Here is a 16,706-nt window from a genome sequence, read left to right on the forward strand (position 1 = left end):
AGAAAATAAACTCCCCAGGTATGTGTTTTTATAGGTATTAAACCTCTTGTTTTGGCGCTTTCATGACTTTTTCAAATGTGTTAATAGATTGCAGTTTGATTGTACCTTTAAAAACTGGTGAACTTTATCAAACATCCATTATTACATGGAGCTTTTAAGTAGAGAGACAGTGTCAAGTTATATATGTAACCACTGATAAGATGTTAAGTGTTCGGTCTAATGTTTTGCTGTGTAACCATTAAACCATTTCCTTGAGAATCATTTAGTCCATCAGCGTGACTGTGTCGGTATGGCATCTTAAGTGTTTCTGAACCTTTGGTCTCACAGTCACCGCACTTTTAATACTGCTCTCTTTGTGCTACTTTTAAAAGGAGGGATAATGCACTGCGGCAGAAACGGGATCTCTTCCGTGAAGAGGTGAGTATACCTAAGAGAAAGTGACAAGGGACAGAGGGGAGTAACCACACACACACACACACACACACACACTCACAAATACTGAGATACACTCTCGGTGCTGACAAAGCTGTCTTTGTGGAGTTTACACAAATGCTACAGAGACTGAAAGCTCCATTCCCAAATGTCTGCAGTGGCAAAACCATGTGAGGGAACGCCAAGACAAGTTCACCAATATGGCTTAGTGTCCAGACATGGTACTGTTGCCACTATTGCTCGTAAGACCCAAATACTTGGCAAATTCTCTATACATTTTCTCTCTCTCTGCAGACCCTTAGTGCAGTGCTGTCTGATTCAGCTCTCCCTCGAAGAGTTCTTCATAATTATACAGCGAGAGATGCATCAACAGGTATTGCACACTCAAAAATATACAGGATACAGGCTCACTTGATCTTTGATGCGAGCAATTTAAATTATCAAGTTATCCTTTAATACAAAAAGATAATCTAGAGCCAACTTTGATAAAGATTGGTGGGTGGCTCTGGAAGCTTTGAGCAGAAGAACCCAAAGTTGGCCAGACAACTATTTAAAACCAACTACCGGTATATGGTTCTATGATTCACACTGCACCAAGAGACGCGACCAACACGCGGACGCGGACGCCGACAGAGGTTACAGACTGATCCGACCAAAACCCGACGAAGTGTTTGGCATCTGTTGGTGCAGTGTGAATTGACTTTTAGACTCCCAGGCAAAGGAAAATCAAAAATATGTCCGTACAAAAACATTGGGGGTGTGCTACTTTAATGCTTGGCCCCATACTTTTAGTTTTCATTTGCTTTCTTAGTAATACTTAGTGACATTTGCCTTTTGTGTTTGTGTGTGTTGTAGAATATTGTGGGTGTCTTAATGGGGGCTGGTGCCAGGAGGAAGGACGTTGCGATTGTGCTCAATTCCAGGGTCTTGGGGAACGCTGTCAAATCAGTAAGACACACACACACACACACACACACACACACACACACAGGTTATATTAAATTCGAAATGAAGCTTGCTTCGATTTAATTATAGTGAGGTACGTATGGTCTGATATTATCATCTGCCACCCAGTGCTGACCATTAAATGTGGATGAAAGAACCCTGCATTTAATTACTAGAAATCAAATGGCATTGCTCACTGGTTCCAGATAATCTATGTGACTGTCTTACTTCATTTGGTAGCATTGGATTACAGATGTGCTAGGAATATATTGCTTGCCACAAAGAGCTTCTGTATGTATGTTTAATTAACCAGGCAATGAAAAAGCCAGTCAGCTGGTGTGACCAACACAATAACAGGTTCCTGCATATACTGTATTGATATAAGCCATACTGATTACATGTCCAACGGGGAATTGATTACATGGGGCACAAATATTGAGTTAAATGGTTTAATAATCACTAACAAAAAAAGTAACAAGTAAAAGTTACCTTGAAAAAAATCCTGAAAAAAATTATTACGGTTTCCACAAAGATATTAATCAGCATTTTCAACACTGATAGTAATACGAATTTTTTCTTGAGCATCAAATTAGCATATTAGAATGATTTCTGAAGGATCATTTGACACTGAAGACTGGAGTAATGATCATGCATCAAAGGAATCAATTACATTTTGAAATATAATTAAAATATATATTTTTTTAAATTGTAATAATATTTCACAGTTTTACTGTTTGTTTGTACTATATTTTTTATCAAAATATGCATCTAGGAGAGCATAAGAGACTTCTGTCAAAAACATTTCAAAGTCTTACTGACCCTAAACCGTTGACGTTTAGTGGACATATTTTGTTATCATTCAGTCCCATAATTCTAAGGTATTTTCACCATCTACTATCACGTCTTATGGACCCGCCACAGTACTTTTTTTAATAGGTTTTTAATGTTATATTTTTTGTATCAGTTCCCAACCATGGTCAGGATAGGGATGGGATTTGCCGTTCGTGGGGTCAGCATCATTTTGAGACCTTTGATGGAATGTATTACTACTTCCCTGGAACCTGTTCATATATCCTGGCAAAAGACTGCCATTCCACAGAGCCCCAGTATACGGTGTGGGTAAGTTACAGCTACACCAGAATTTCTACAATAGAACACAGGTCTGTTTCCTATGTACAATTTTCTTTTGATACCTGCATTGCAAGTTTATTTCTCTTTGGCAGGTTCATAACAGTCGTTCATGTAGAGGTTCTGTGTATTCATGTCCACGTGGTCTGAGTCTGTTCTTCCCAAATGAAGAGGAAATCTATATTAGTGGTTATCAGGTGCTCAAGGATGGACATAGGTGAGTTTGGATATACTTTACTGTTCTGAATGAATCATTTTATTTTGAAAGGATGCATTACATGTTTTTAAAAGTGATAGTAAAGACATTTAAAAATATTCTATTTTAAATAAATGCAGTTCCCTATCAGCCACCACTCCTTCCCCCAGAGGAGGGCCGAGCAGAGAATACTTTGTTGAGTTTTATTTCTGTCCCCACTCCGGGACGCTGTGCCTCAGACCCCTGTGTTCAACCTCGCTGCCCCACTGCAGGTACGTCTGTAGTCCCTCTGACCCCGCTTGCACTGTCTCTGGAGGCCTGGATAGTGCTTCCCAGGCCGTCTCGCAGGCTCATTCGGACCATCAGACTCCGCTAAGCGATTCGATTCACCCGGCGTCCCATGGGCATTCAGTTAACCTCAGTGCTGGATGAGGATGCTCCTGTCCTGCGTGCAGAGATCACAGTCCTACTGATGGAGGATGCGATAGAGCCGACTCTCTAGCAGATATGAAGTCAAGGTTTTACACCCCATACTTCATTTTACCCAAGAAACCCAAATCGCTGCTACAGGGCAAGCATGTACTGATCTGGCCGGACAACACTGCGGCCGTTGCGTACATAAACCATCAGGTGGTCTATGCTCCTGTTGCATGATGCAACTCGCCCACCATCTCCTCCTCTGGAGTCAGAAGCATCTGAGGTCACTTCGCGCCGTTCACATTCACATGTTGTGAGCTCTCACAACAGCCCATGCTCCCAGGAGAATGACGACTCCACCCCCCCGACGGTCCAGCTGATTTGGAGACGCTTCGGGGCCGCACAGGTATGTTTGCCTCTCCGGACACGTCCCACTGCCGGTTGTTTTACTCCCTGACCGAGGGGACCCTCAGCACAGCTGGCCTCGGGGCCTACACAAGTATGCGTTTCCCCTAGTGAGCCTTCTCGCACAGATACTGTGCAAAGTCAAGGAGGACAAGGAGCAGGTCTTGCTAGTTGCGCCATACTGGCCCAACCGGATCTGGTTCCCAGAATTAATACTCCTCACAAGAGCCCCTCCCTGGCGCATTCCTCTGAGGAAGGACCTGCTTTCTCAGAGACAGTGGTTCCTCTGTCCTGTGGTGGAGGAATTAGGTGGTCTACACCCAGCGGTGGTAGACGCTATCACTTCAACAAGAGCACCCTCTAAAAGGTGTGCCTACGTTCTGAAGTGGAACCAGTTTGTTGAATGGTGTTCTTCTCACCGAGAAGACCCCCGGAAATGCCCGATTACAGCTGTGCAAGAAAGGCTGGAGCAAAGGCTGTCTTACTCCACCCTGAAAGTGTATGTTGCTGCAATCGCCACACATCACGATGCAATAGATTTGTAAGACTATGGGAAAGCATGACCTGATCATCAGGTTCCTGGGGGGCATGAGGAGGCTGAATCCTCCCTGCCCTCACCTTGTACCCTCTTGGGACCTCTCCTTAGTCTTAGCAGCCTTACAGAGAGCACCCTTCGAACCACTGCAGTCAATAGAGCTTACTATCCTGTATCTTAAGATGGCGCTCCTGACTGCATTGGCTTCTGTTAAGAGGGTAGGGGACCTGCAGGCATTTTTGGTCGATGAATCGTGCCTAGAATTCGGACTGGCCAACTCTCAAGTAATTCTGAGACCCTGGGCAGGGTACGTGCCCAAGGTTCCCACCACTCCTTTTAGGGATCAAGTGGTGAACCTGCAAGCGATGCCCCCAGAGGAGGCAGACCCAGCCTTCGCTTTGCTCTGTCCTGTTCGCGCTTTGCTCCTGTACGTGGACCAAACACAGAGCTTCAGGTCCTCAGACCAGCTCTTTGTCTGTTGTGGAGGCCAGCAGAAGGGAAAGGCTGTCTCCAAGCAGAGGTTGGCCCACTGGATAGTGGACACCATAGTCTTGGCATATATCCGGCCTAAGACCAGCCGTACCCCCTTAGGGTGAGGGCTCATTCCACTCGAAGTGTCGCCTCCTGTGGCCTTCTCGAAGTGTTGTTGATGCACAGCGCCTCGCTAGCAGATATTTGTATAGCTGCGGGCTGGGCAACACCTAACATGTTTGCAAGGTTTTACAATCTTTTCCAAGTCACATTGGGGACCCGCTGGGTGACACGCTTGCAGCGCCACTCCCCTCCTAGGACGGGATACATGCTCTATCTGCTCCACAGATGAGTTCCCCACCTGGTAAACCCTGGATGAAATTCCTCCAGCACCCTTGGCAGTCAGATGCTACGGAGGCGTCCGACGCTTGGTCTAGCACTTGTGTCTATGCCCAGAAGGACAGTCCTTATACTAGACTATGTGCCCATGTGTTGTATTTCCCCTACGGGTGATCCCACATGTCTATTATTTTAAGGTATAGCTTCCCTATCGGCGAGCCCATGTCTTTCTCTTGGCAGGGCCCGCCCTTCTGTCTCTGCTCGGTATTAACTTCAGCGAGTTAAAGCTAGGCTGAATGTAGATTCAGAGACCTTCCATATGTAGCTCTGCCCTAATGGTCAGTTCATATGTGTAATCTCCATGTTACCTCCCCACGGGCAGGATGTGGTCTCCGTAGCATCCCTTTCCATTGGTACACTTTTACAGTGTTATCCAATAGTCTAACTGTGTGGGCCTGAAGGAACAGCAGTGATCAACACTTTCTTTGCGTTAAATCCTGTCCTTTCTCCGCCCCAGCAGATTCTGGGAAATTAGGTGGCTTTCGCAGGGTGCTGGAAGAGGCAGCAATTGTGGCGTTTTGGTAGGGATCCCAATTCGTCAGTTCAGTTCTGACATAATGTGGAACCTGACTGACTGATAGGGAACTTCTAGGTTACTAATGTAATCCCCGTTCCCTGAAGGAGGGAACAGAGACGTTATGTCCCGTCGCCATAATAGCTGTACCACAGCCGGGAAACACACTCTCGGCTTCTCAGTGGCACACTTGAATGTACGATGCAAGCGCGCTTCCTGATATACCCGGTCTGCTGGGTGGGGTGCTCGATGCAAATCTCACACACCAATGTCCATTGGCTCCTTTAATTTACACTCGAAGGTGATTGGGCTCCCAAGCAAATCTCAATTTGTCAGTTCAGTTCTGACATACCTTCTCCATTCACTCCTTCAGGGAACGGTGGTTTCATTAGTAACCTAGACTCTCTGTTCTTCTATTTTCATCAAAGAATCCTAAAAATTTATTACAGTTTCCACAAAAATAGTTTTTTTGTGTTTTTTGAGTAGAAAATTGGCATATTAGAATGATTTATGAAGGAGCATTTGACACTGAAGAATGAGTAATGATGCTGTAAATTCAGCTTTGCATTTACAGGAATTAATTACACTAAATTCAATACAAATAGAAAACAGTTATTTATATTGTATAATGATATTATAAAATATGACCTTTTTCTGTATATTTGAATCAAATAAATGCAGCCTTGGTGAGCATAAGAGACTTCTTTTGAAGCCATTAAAAAATCTTACTAACCCCAAATGTGTTGTGAATCTTTGATGAATGAATGAAAAAACGAATGAATAAATCTACTGACGGAGGGATAAATAACTCTGTTTGATGTGTATGGTTTGCAGAAAACACTTATGGAAAACACTTATGCCACTTATGGTTTTCAATAGATTTTAGGTCACGATAGCATGCTGCTGATAAAATTACAGAAAAGGTCTTATGGCAACACATTTCAATATCAAACATGACCGAAATTCTTGTTATTTGTCTGTTTCATGTACGTTTTCAGGCTGAGTCTGCCACAGACAGTACGTAATGTTTTCATTGAGCGGTTGGCTGACTACATCCTAGTGAAGAGCACGTTTGGCTTCTCTCTGGCGTGGGACGGGAGCTCTGGAGTCTACCTCAAAATGACTGAAGCACACAAAGGAAGGCCTTGTGGTCTGTGTGGAAACTATAATGATGACGGATCGGATGATCTCAGCAGCAGCCACGGTGAGACAAACAGGCCTGTACACACACTTATCATCTCAGTCAGCAGCAAATTCAGGACAATTATATCAAAGCTGAGCAGAGCTGCATATTCAGTCTGAACACACCTGGCCTGGCCCAGCGTTTTCCATTTAGGGTTGAGTTGTAACATTTTAGGGACATTTCTATTTAATTCTCAAGAAACAGTGCTAAAATGTAATTTGCTGCAAATCTATTATGGTGACTATATTGCTTTGCATTTTGCAACTTTAGGTGTAGTCTCTGACGACATTGCTGAATTTGGGAACAGCTGGGCAGTAGATTTGCCCCAGGAGAGATCCTGTCCTCAGGTTGATGATGATTTCCCTGGACCATGCTCATCTGAGTCCGATATGGATGTACGTTTGTACACACTGCATTCTGGGTTTAACTGAGATAGACGGGTCTTTTTATGTATGATAGTTTAAAACAAGAGTGTTTAAGAGAAGTCATACATACAGTAAGTAAGTGTGAGAGTGCATTCAGTCAAATGTGAAAATTGCATGCAGAGTATTTTTGGTTATCCACCTTAAAACCTGTTTTAGCAACTTTGCTTGTTTGTGTGTTATCTGAGCAGGATGCCATTGAGAAGTGCAGTGCATTGCTTTTCTTTCCTTTCATCTCCTGCCATGAGAACATTGACCCAAATCCATTTGTGGCCAGTTGTGTTTCGGACATGTGTGTGTAAGTCAAGTGTGGTGCTTTTGTCTAAATGGTGTAACTGAAGTTGAAGCCTGCTGGAAAAAAAAACAAGCTAAAGATGGATTGCTGATCTTAGCTGGATTAAGCTATTCTAACTGGCCTCCCAGTCTGTCCAAATGAGTGTTTAGCTGGTTGACTAGCTGGTCTCAAAACCACTCTAAAACCATTTAAATTGACTAGCCTAACCAGCTTGGCCATACTCAGAGATCAACTAAGCACCTTAACAATAATTTAGATAAAATTATAGGAAACCAGTCTATTTATTATTATTTATATACTATTATAGTATTTACTAATATTTTGAATTATGTACATTTTTAAATATATTTTCATTTTAAATGTAGTTTTAGTAATTTTGTGCTTTTTGTCATTTTTATTAGGTTTATATATATATATATATATTAATTAATCTTAAGCTTTATTTTTATTTCTGTTTTTAGTTTTAGTAATTAGTGATTCAATACTTCAGCCTAGACTTATTTATTTCAGTTACTCAATTATTTCATCTAATATTTATATTTTATTTAAAAAAAAAAAAAAAATAGACAAAAATATGAATTGTTTAATAGTTTAAGTTTACAATAACAAACCTTATTTTACTTACAGCAGTGTTTGGATCACACAAATCTTAAGACCAGTTGTAAAATTCATTGGAGATTTTGTAAATTGATCTTTTTCAATTATTTGCTTAAAAATGTAAGGGTATAGTTAGTTGTACAGATGACTAATTGTAGAACACTTTCAGTATAATGTTATATAAACCTTTGTGCTAATGCCAATATTGAACATTTCTGTTTATTGCATTTAGGATTTTAAGTAGACTTTCTCTCTCTCTCCCTCTCCCTTCTTGAATGTTTTTTTCTCCCTAGCCTCTTTCTGCATTCTACACCTCCCAATTCCAACAGGATTATGTTAATTATAGTAATGAAAATATCTTGAATATAGCAAAAGCTGCAGAAAGAATATTTGTGAACATATGTAGCCTATATGTATGTGTGTGCATGCATGTAATTATGCGTGTGTGTGTGTGTGTGTGTGTGTGTGTGTGTGTGTGTGTGTGTGTGTATTGATTACAGTGATGAAATAGCTGCTGGAGTTTATGAACAATTTCAGACTCAACTGTTGATTGAAGAGGTAGTAAGAGTATCAGATTGCAGGAGCAAGTTGAACAGCTGTGCTGCTCTTACAGTTTCATTCAGTCTTATATCACCATACTAAAAGAGATTTCTTTAGCATTGACTTTTCCCCCCATCTTCTTTCTTAGAACTATTTGTTTTTTTGTATTTTGTGTTGTATTTTTGTGTGTATTAACATTTAAATGTTTTTTATTTCCAGATCAGATGATGAGGAGACCTTTTGTCGGACTTTGGTTGAATACACCAGGGCTTGTTCTCATGTGGGCTACCCCGTCAGAGAATGGAGGGACAGTTTTCCTACATGCGGTTAGTCAGCTTTCTTGTCATGAAGATAACACATGGCATAAACTTTGCAGCTTGTCATGTGATATGTTTGCGTTTCAGCGGACGGATGTGAGGAAAGTTTTGTCCACAGAGACTGTATCAGCTGCTGCCCGCCAACATGCACTTTTGAGAAGGAGTGCTTGGGCACCAATCTACACTGTCTGGATGGATGCTACTGCCCAGATGGTGAGACTGATAATCAGATGCTTAAATAGGGGTGTAATTATACATTTTCCTGAATGGTTTGCTATTATGAGGAGAATGCAAAGGAGCCCTTTTGAGCAATTCATGTTGCAGTGATTTGTTGATGATTTTCATTTTGTATGATTTTTATGACTACAGCTTTTACTCATGGCTTCTCTTTCTGTGTGGCCGCTCTCAGGTCTGATTTTGCAGAATGGCACCTGTATTGCGGTGTCTCAGTGCCCTTGTGTGTACCATGGTACAGCATATCCTCTGGGTCATGTATTGGAGCAGGGCTGCAGTGTCTGGTTAGAAACATCCAATTTTCACTCTTTTACACCTAAAACACTAAATAAAACATATGTTTCTTCCAATGTTTTAACCAGTTGATAATCACAGTAGCTGATAATAGAAAACCCGGTTCCTTATCAAATGTGTTGAATTCATGAGTGAATCCATCTAATGTGAATTACATTTTCAGTGTCTGTATGGGAGGAGTGTGGAACTGCACTGAAAACAATTGCACTGGTAAATAACAACCTTTGTATCGGACAGTTTTACATAATACCATACCAAAAAGCTAGGCATTTTTGTATTTTATTTAAGTTTAACGCAAAGTTTCTTGGCTGAATATAAGTTTTGCGAGCAAACACAAAGTTACTCAAGTTAACATAAAAGTTTTTCTAGCGAACACACTTTAATTTAGGCGAACGCAACATTTTTTCGAGCAAATGCAAAAGCATTTAAATATCAATTTTCCTTCCATCTAATTTTTTCATCACCATGTCTCCTTACAAAATGAGTGTGTGTTCAAAGATTATTTTAGAATAATATGATTTTTCAACCCCTAGCGGAATGCACAGTAATGGGTGACACGCATGTGACAACATTCGATGGGCGGATCTTCATGCACATGGGCTCTTGCCAGTATGTGCTAGTGAAGAGCCGTGGCAGCACCAAGTTTACTGTCACACTACAGTACACTGCCTGTGGAGAGGTAAAAAGAGTGCGTCTGGAAATGTGTGTGATCAGAGATGTCTTGTGTGTGTTTAATTGTGGCTCTCGTCTCTCAGTCTCAGGAACACTCCTGCATCCACTCAGTGGCTCTGGTGGTGGATGAAGACGTCAGCAGACAGCTCACTCTCACAAGAGAGGGGGAAGTTGTTATTGGGGCTAGTATGGCTGTCAATTTGCCTTACTCAGATGGTAAGGACAGGTTCCCAGGTTTACATCGGTACTGGGCCGCTTAAATAGAAAATGTTTCTTATACCTTAGTCAAGGTAGATGCCATATTCAACTTGCTGCAAATGAAAACAAGACTGTGAGGGACGGTCCTCACTGAATTTTTGTAATCTAAACCAGTCCTAATCTAATTTTCTAATTTTTACTATGGGTCATTATGCTTTATTTCACATTTCCAGGTTAAATGCTTAACCTAGAAATGCAGTAATAAATGTAATATGAAAGTTAAATGAGTTAAAATATACATACAGTATATATGTAACCATTTCTGCTACCTAAGTAAACCTAATAAAAGTGTGTCTACTACATAGATAATAAAAAAAAAATACAATTAGAATACATTTGATTAAAAAAAAAAGAATAGAATAAATTTGATTAAAATGTATTTCATATCTCTTTATTTCTGTTTGTTTATTAGACATGGTGAACGTGCGTCGGTTGACGTCTCTGTTTGTGAGTCTGCGATCTGTCTTTGGCCTGAGGTTTCAGTATGATTGGCAGGGTGGACGAATCTACCTTCAGTTGGACAGCACCTGGATGGGCTCCACTCTTGGCCTCTGCGGGACCCTCAACGGAAACCTACGGGATGATTTCCTGTGAGAAACGGAGACTGATCCTCTGAATTTCTTTCTGCAAAACATTTGAAATGTCTCTCAGTATCTCTCAGTATCATTTAGTAGTTCTTGGACTTGTGTGAAGAACTAAGTAAATGTGTTTTTACTCTCCAGTTCTCCTGCAGGCATGATTGAAGGAACTCCACAGCTACACGTCAATGCCTGGAAAGTGTCTTCAGCGTGCACTAGCCCTGTCAACATACCCATTATCGACCCCTGTGAAATGAACCAACAAAATGGTATATATGTTAATAATTTTGCTTGTCCATAGAATCAGGTACAAAAAAAGAGAATAGCTTCCAAAACAAATGCATGGTTTCTAGAAATGCATGCATGATGTGTTTTGTTTCAGTGTTTTATGCTGCCCAGTGTGATGTGCTAGTGGAGGAAGTGTTTGCGCCATGCCATGCATATGTTAGTCCCAGCGTGTACCACCAGCAGTGCCGCTACCAGGCCTGTCGATGTGGCAGCGTCTGCCTCTGCACTGCTCTGTCCCACTATGCATACATCTGCAGCAAGCATCACATCACCATCAACTTCAGAGCGCATGTCTCTGAGTGCGGTTCGTTGGTCTTCCCTACATGTATTTGTCTTTACAACGATCTATTACATGAGTATGTTTAGGAAGTAATTTGTCAATGCATGTGTGTGTGTGTAGGTATGGTGTGTTTAGGTGGGATGATGTATCACCCGTGCACATCAGCATGCGGGAGGACGTGTCAGTCAATCAGCAGTGCGGAAGTGTGTGATGGTGACTGTGCTGAAGGATGCAGCTGCAATGAGGGATCATTCTATGATCACATTCGCCAGCGCTGTGTGCTGCTGTACGTCTGAATTCACCAAACACTTGTACCTTGTACCACCTTGTAATGTCTGAACACCAGCATATTAATGGACATATGTTTCCTTTTTTTAACTGTCTTGGGTTTAATTTCAGCTCCCAGTGTCACTGTTACTTCATGGGTTCGGTGTTTCAGCCTGGTGAAGTGTCCTTCAGTTCATCTGGACCATGGTGAGTGTGTGGACTTGGAGGACATTATGCAATAACTTTCCCAATTGATCAAAAGTTACAGTAAAGACTTTCAATCAGAATCCGAATGAGCTTTATTGCCAAGTATGTTTACACATACGGGGAATTTGTCTTAGTGACAGAAGCTTCCACAGCACAGACAGAATGACAGCGACAAGACAGATAATAAAAAAAATATAAAAATACACAATATATAAAATAGACAATAGACAATGTGTGTATGTACAGGTATGTTATATACAAAAGGAGAAAGAGCAAATTCCCTTTTTTTGCTTTTCAATTTGACCTTTTCTAGAATTTTCCAATGATAAATTATAAAGTTTTGCTCATTTGCTAGATATTTATAATGTTACAAAAGATTTAAAATAAATTATGTTCGTTTGAAATTTCGATTCATCAAACAAATCCTGAAATCAATGTGTTCAGAATAATAATAAGAGATGTTTCTTGAGGACCCGATCAGCATATTAGAATGATTTTTGAAGGATCATGTGACTGAAGACTGGAATAATGATGCTGAAAATTCAGCTTTGCGTCACAGGAATAAATTACATTTTAAAATATATTCAAATCGATATAATAATGAATAATATTACACAACATTACTGTTTTTACTGTATTTGTGATCAAATAAATGCAGCCTTGGTGAGAAGACACTTCTTTTAACTTCTTTAAAAAGTCTTGCAGACTGTTAAAATGCTAAAATTGTTCAAATTAGATTATCCATTACATAAGAATATGTATATACTGTATATGTATATTGGTAATGTATATTTAGATTTGTCTTTTTCTTTAGTCTCTGCAGAAATGGTCGTATGGAGTGTGTGGCAGAAGAAAGAGGTAAACTTTTACTTTTTACTTTTTCTTTGCTCCATTTCATCAGTCTCCCTCTATTCCCTTTTACCTCTGCCTTGCCCAGGAAAAGAGTGTTTTTATCTTAGAGGGTCAGCAGTACATGCCTCAGAGGTAACACATTGAGCAGACTGAATGCCTGACAGATCTGAACTGCAGATACTCGGGTACACATGCACAAAGAAAGAGGGAGACTTGGGGAGAGACAAAGAGAGACTCTTTTTTTTTTTTTTTACATTTCCAATGATAAATTGTAAGGCATTGCATGCTCATTTGCTAAATATGTGTGTGATTTGAAATAGTAATAGTAATTGAAATAGTAAATTTGATTTCAATAGTATTCAGGTGGCTGCGTTATTAATGTGTCCATTTATTTATTTATTTTTTACTTTAGATTAAACTGGTTGCCTGTTAACCCTAATTTCTTTTGATAATTATTAGTGGTGCAGGCATCAATATTATGGGTTAATTTAAATTTGGCACGTAACTCTTTCTTTATTGTTTTAAATGACACCTCACTTCATGTGTCTTGTTGAGGTGAGTGGAAAGTTGAGTCAGACTAGGTGGAAAAAACACACACTGAAACTTTTGCATCAGCAAGCACCACTTGAGTTCCCTATACAGTTTCGTTTAAAGGAATAGTTCACTTCAAAATGAAAATTTTGTCGTCAAGTTGTTCTAAACCTGTATGAATTTCTTTCTTCTGCTAAACACAAAAGAAGATATTTTAAAGAATGTCGGTAACCAAACAGTTGATGGACCCCATTGACTTCCCTAGTATTTTTTTTTCCTACTGTGGAAGTCAGTTGGGTACATCAACTGTCTGGTTACTGACATTCTTCAAAATATCTTCTTTTGTGTTCAGCAGAAGAAAGAAATTCATACAGATTTGAAACAACTTGAGGGTGAGTAAATGATGACAGAATTTTCGATTTGAAGTGAACTATTCCTTTAACAATTCTCTCTCCATTCATTTTTTCAGAGCCTGAGAGAGGAGATTGTCCAAATGGTAAAGTCTACTACAGCTGCAGGGGTCAGAGTGGGCGTGGACCTTCAGGTGTGGGCATGGCCTGTGAACTCACCTGTCGAAACCTGATGCTGAACCTGACCTGCCCTCCCATGACCCCATGTGTACCAGGATGTGGATGTCCTGCTGGGTAATCAATTTCCTTTTTGCATTTGGAACAAATGTTTTGAAAAGTATGCATGTCTATTGACACCAGAGCATGTAATATTACACCATCTTCTTTAATTGGTACAGGCTAGTGATTCATAATGGAGACTGCTATTACCCAGAGAACTGCCCCTGTGCATGGCTCGGTCTAGAGTATCTCCCTGGAGAGACAGTGTCCACTCCGTGCTACCGCTGGTCAGTGTGTTTATTGTTGTTGTTATTTTTTAGCTTAGCTTCCATAATTCTGTTTCCTGTTAATGGGCAATTCTTCAGTTAATGGAGCTTTTCTATTCCCTAGCATGATTTTAAAGAAAGGGGAAATGTATTAGGACTGATTGTAAGAGCTTTCAAATGTTTTTTTATTGTGTCTCGTATACCTAATAGCTCTTTCCTAATTAAGAGTGTTGAAAAGTTACATTTGAGAGAATTATTTGTTTTGGGCTCGTCCTCTACCCAGACCATTTTACTTTTTAATTTATAAAAAGTGTTAAAATCAGGAAAATTCTACATTGCAATTTTCTTAAGAACCTCACAATCATTTTAAATTCAGTTGGAATTCGGGTGTACAAATATGGTACATCTTAGGCTACGTTCACACTTAGCGTCTTTTTTGACAAAAAAAAGTTAACAACGGCGTTTTTTTAGCAAAAAAAAAACCCGCTGCGCGTTCGGTTACAAATAGCAGCCGAGCGCGTCTTTTGTTGCTATAACAACAGCTGCAACAGTAGTGTGCCCACACAGCCTCTTTGTGATGTATGTTATGATAGAGTTGTGTACTCATATCAAACAGCTCCTTGTGCTCCGAAACAAGGACGATTAGTTTTTCTACCGGCACCGTGTCCATTTTTCTTGTTGTTATGGAAACGACAGGTCTCGCTACTCGCTTGTCATTGGTCAGCTGTCAAAAAGGCGCTTGACGTAGGGCGTTCTTTTCAGAAAAGTTAAACTTTTTTCAACTTTAAAAGACGCTCTGAGCTGCAGAAAAAGACGCCGGCGGTGGCGTTTAAAAAAGCGCTCAGGACTTTTTTGAAAAAACGGTTTACTCCATAGGGTTCTAATGTAGAACAGACGCTGGCAGTTTGAAAAAAGACGCTAAGTGTGAACATAGCCTTACTCATGCATTCTGAGTGACTAATAACTCTGTCGGTCTTTTGGAATTCACAGAACCACAGTTACCTACGTACTAACGCTTGTTTCATTCCCCCTGACTGCCAGAAGCGGTGCTTAAGCAATAGTGGATGACTCCTAATATCATAGTCATGAGTAATGCCACTCACCTGAAAAAATAGTCAATGTTTTTCGTGAAGAACTACTAATCTGTCAGCTTGAGGGGTAGCAATGTTTTAAATTGAAGAAGCAGGAAAAAATACAGGGTAGATGCCCTAGTAGCCTCTTCACATATATCCGCCATATAGACTATATAAAGCAGCCCTAGATGTAGACACAGCCCCAGAACCGGATTTATGCATAGGCATTCTAGGCACATGCCTATCCTCACACGTCCAGGAGGGGCCCAATTACAATGAGGAGAAATAATATCTTTTTTTATTATTGTTATTATTATCATTTCACTTTAATGCTAAAAATTAACGCTTTATACTGTATATTACAAAATATTGTAATTTTTAACATAAATCATTATTTATTTGTCTGTCTGTGAGTTTTGCAAATATTTAACTAATGAGAAGTATTAAAAAGAGCTTGTGACCAAATCTCGTAACTCCATTGCCTCCTCAAACTGTCAGTCAAACCTCATAACACTGCCCCATCTCTATCGTGAATGAAGTGCCACGATAGAGATGTGCATGAGCAGTTGTCCACAACCCCAGACTGCTTTTGGAGCAATGTGCAGAAGCTACGTCTCGCATTAAACAAAGTAAAGTGTTGCTTGATTGGGAGTGAGCGAGCATGCCATACAGAGTGTTGTTACAACTTTTGGGGATGCTGACTGCAGCCACTCCTGTGATTCCACTTGGCTTGCTCCACCTCAGGCCTCTCCATTGGTGGAACAACAGTTTGCATTTGAACCCTGCCAGACATCGTCATTAGTTGATTGTTGTCTCACATCATTGTATTCAGACATTGACACCATGGAATCGCTGGGAGTTTCTGATGTCAGGTGTACCCTTCTCGTCGAGAGGTGGTCACAACTGATGCTTCCCTCTTTGGGTGGGGGGTAACATGGAATCACGGGTATTTGTGGCCGTTGATGAATGAGGCATTTATATAGCGCTTTCATATGTACTACTGTGCACCCAAAGCGCTTTACAATCATATCAGGGGATCTCTCCTCAACCACCACCAGTGTGCAGCATCCACTTAGATGATGCGACAGGAGCCACAGTACACCGGCGCCAGTACACCCACCACGCACCAGCTACAAGTGGAGAGAAGAGAGAGTGATAGAGCCAATTCAGTGGATGGGGATTATTAGGAGGCCATGGGCCAATGGGTGGAATGTGGCCAGGTTACCTGGGTTACACCCCTACTCTTTACGAGAAGTGCCATGGGATTTTTATTGACCACAGAGAGTAAGGACCTCGGTTCAGTCGGTTGTATGTCTCATCTGAAGGACGGTGCTCTTTTGACAGTATAGTGTCCCCCTCACTATACTGGGGTGTTAGGACCCACACAGACCACAGGGTGAGCACCCCCTACTGGCCTCACTAACACCTCTTCCTGCAGCAACCTGGTTTTCTCAGGAGGTCTCCCATCCAGGTACTAACCAGGCTCAACCCTGCTTAGCTTCAGTGGGCAACCAGTCTTGGGCTACAGGGTGATATGGCTG

At 40.9% G+C, this 16,706-nt stretch overlaps 1 protein-coding gene across 1 annotated transcript in view; it reads left to right on the forward strand.

Annotated features, from left to right (window-relative positions):
* Positions 1-200: 200 nt before the first annotated feature.
* The window catches only part of otogl (otogelin-like), a gene marked incomplete at its 5' end in the record, with an annotated part of 42,547 nt that continues 26,041 nt past the window's right edge, over positions 201-16,706 (forward strand). The window contains 23 exons of the mRNA XM_079619987.1: positions 201-214; positions 372-417; positions 727-805; positions 1,288-1,380; positions 2,342-2,496; positions 2,601-2,722; positions 6,441-6,646; positions 6,896-7,020; positions 7,239-7,345; positions 8,699-8,805; positions 8,884-9,009; positions 9,206-9,314; positions 9,488-9,534; positions 9,858-10,003; positions 10,080-10,212; positions 10,667-10,844; positions 10,977-11,101; positions 11,215-11,424; positions 11,521-11,686; positions 11,800-11,874; positions 12,689-12,732; positions 13,727-13,901; positions 14,006-14,113. Coding sequence (XP_079476113.1) covers positions 201-214; positions 372-417; positions 727-805; positions 1,288-1,380; positions 2,342-2,496; positions 2,601-2,722; positions 6,441-6,646; positions 6,896-7,020; positions 7,239-7,345; positions 8,699-8,805; positions 8,884-9,009; positions 9,206-9,314; positions 9,488-9,534; positions 9,858-10,003; positions 10,080-10,212; positions 10,667-10,844; positions 10,977-11,101; positions 11,215-11,424; positions 11,521-11,686; positions 11,800-11,874; positions 12,689-12,732; positions 13,727-13,901; positions 14,006-14,113 — 2,696 coding nt within the window. The remainder of the gene's footprint in view (positions 215-371; positions 418-726; positions 806-1,287; positions 1,381-2,341; positions 2,497-2,600; positions 2,723-6,440; positions 6,647-6,895; positions 7,021-7,238; positions 7,346-8,698; positions 8,806-8,883; positions 9,010-9,205; positions 9,315-9,487; positions 9,535-9,857; positions 10,004-10,079; positions 10,213-10,666; positions 10,845-10,976; positions 11,102-11,214; positions 11,425-11,520; positions 11,687-11,799; positions 11,875-12,688; positions 12,733-13,726; positions 13,902-14,005; positions 14,114-16,706) is intronic.

Source organism: Phoxinus phoxinus (genome assembly GCF_949152265.1).
Source record: "Phoxinus phoxinus genome assembly, chromosome: 8".
NCBI classification, from domain to species: domain Eukaryota; kingdom Metazoa; phylum Chordata; class Actinopteri; order Cypriniformes; family Leuciscidae; genus Phoxinus; species Phoxinus phoxinus.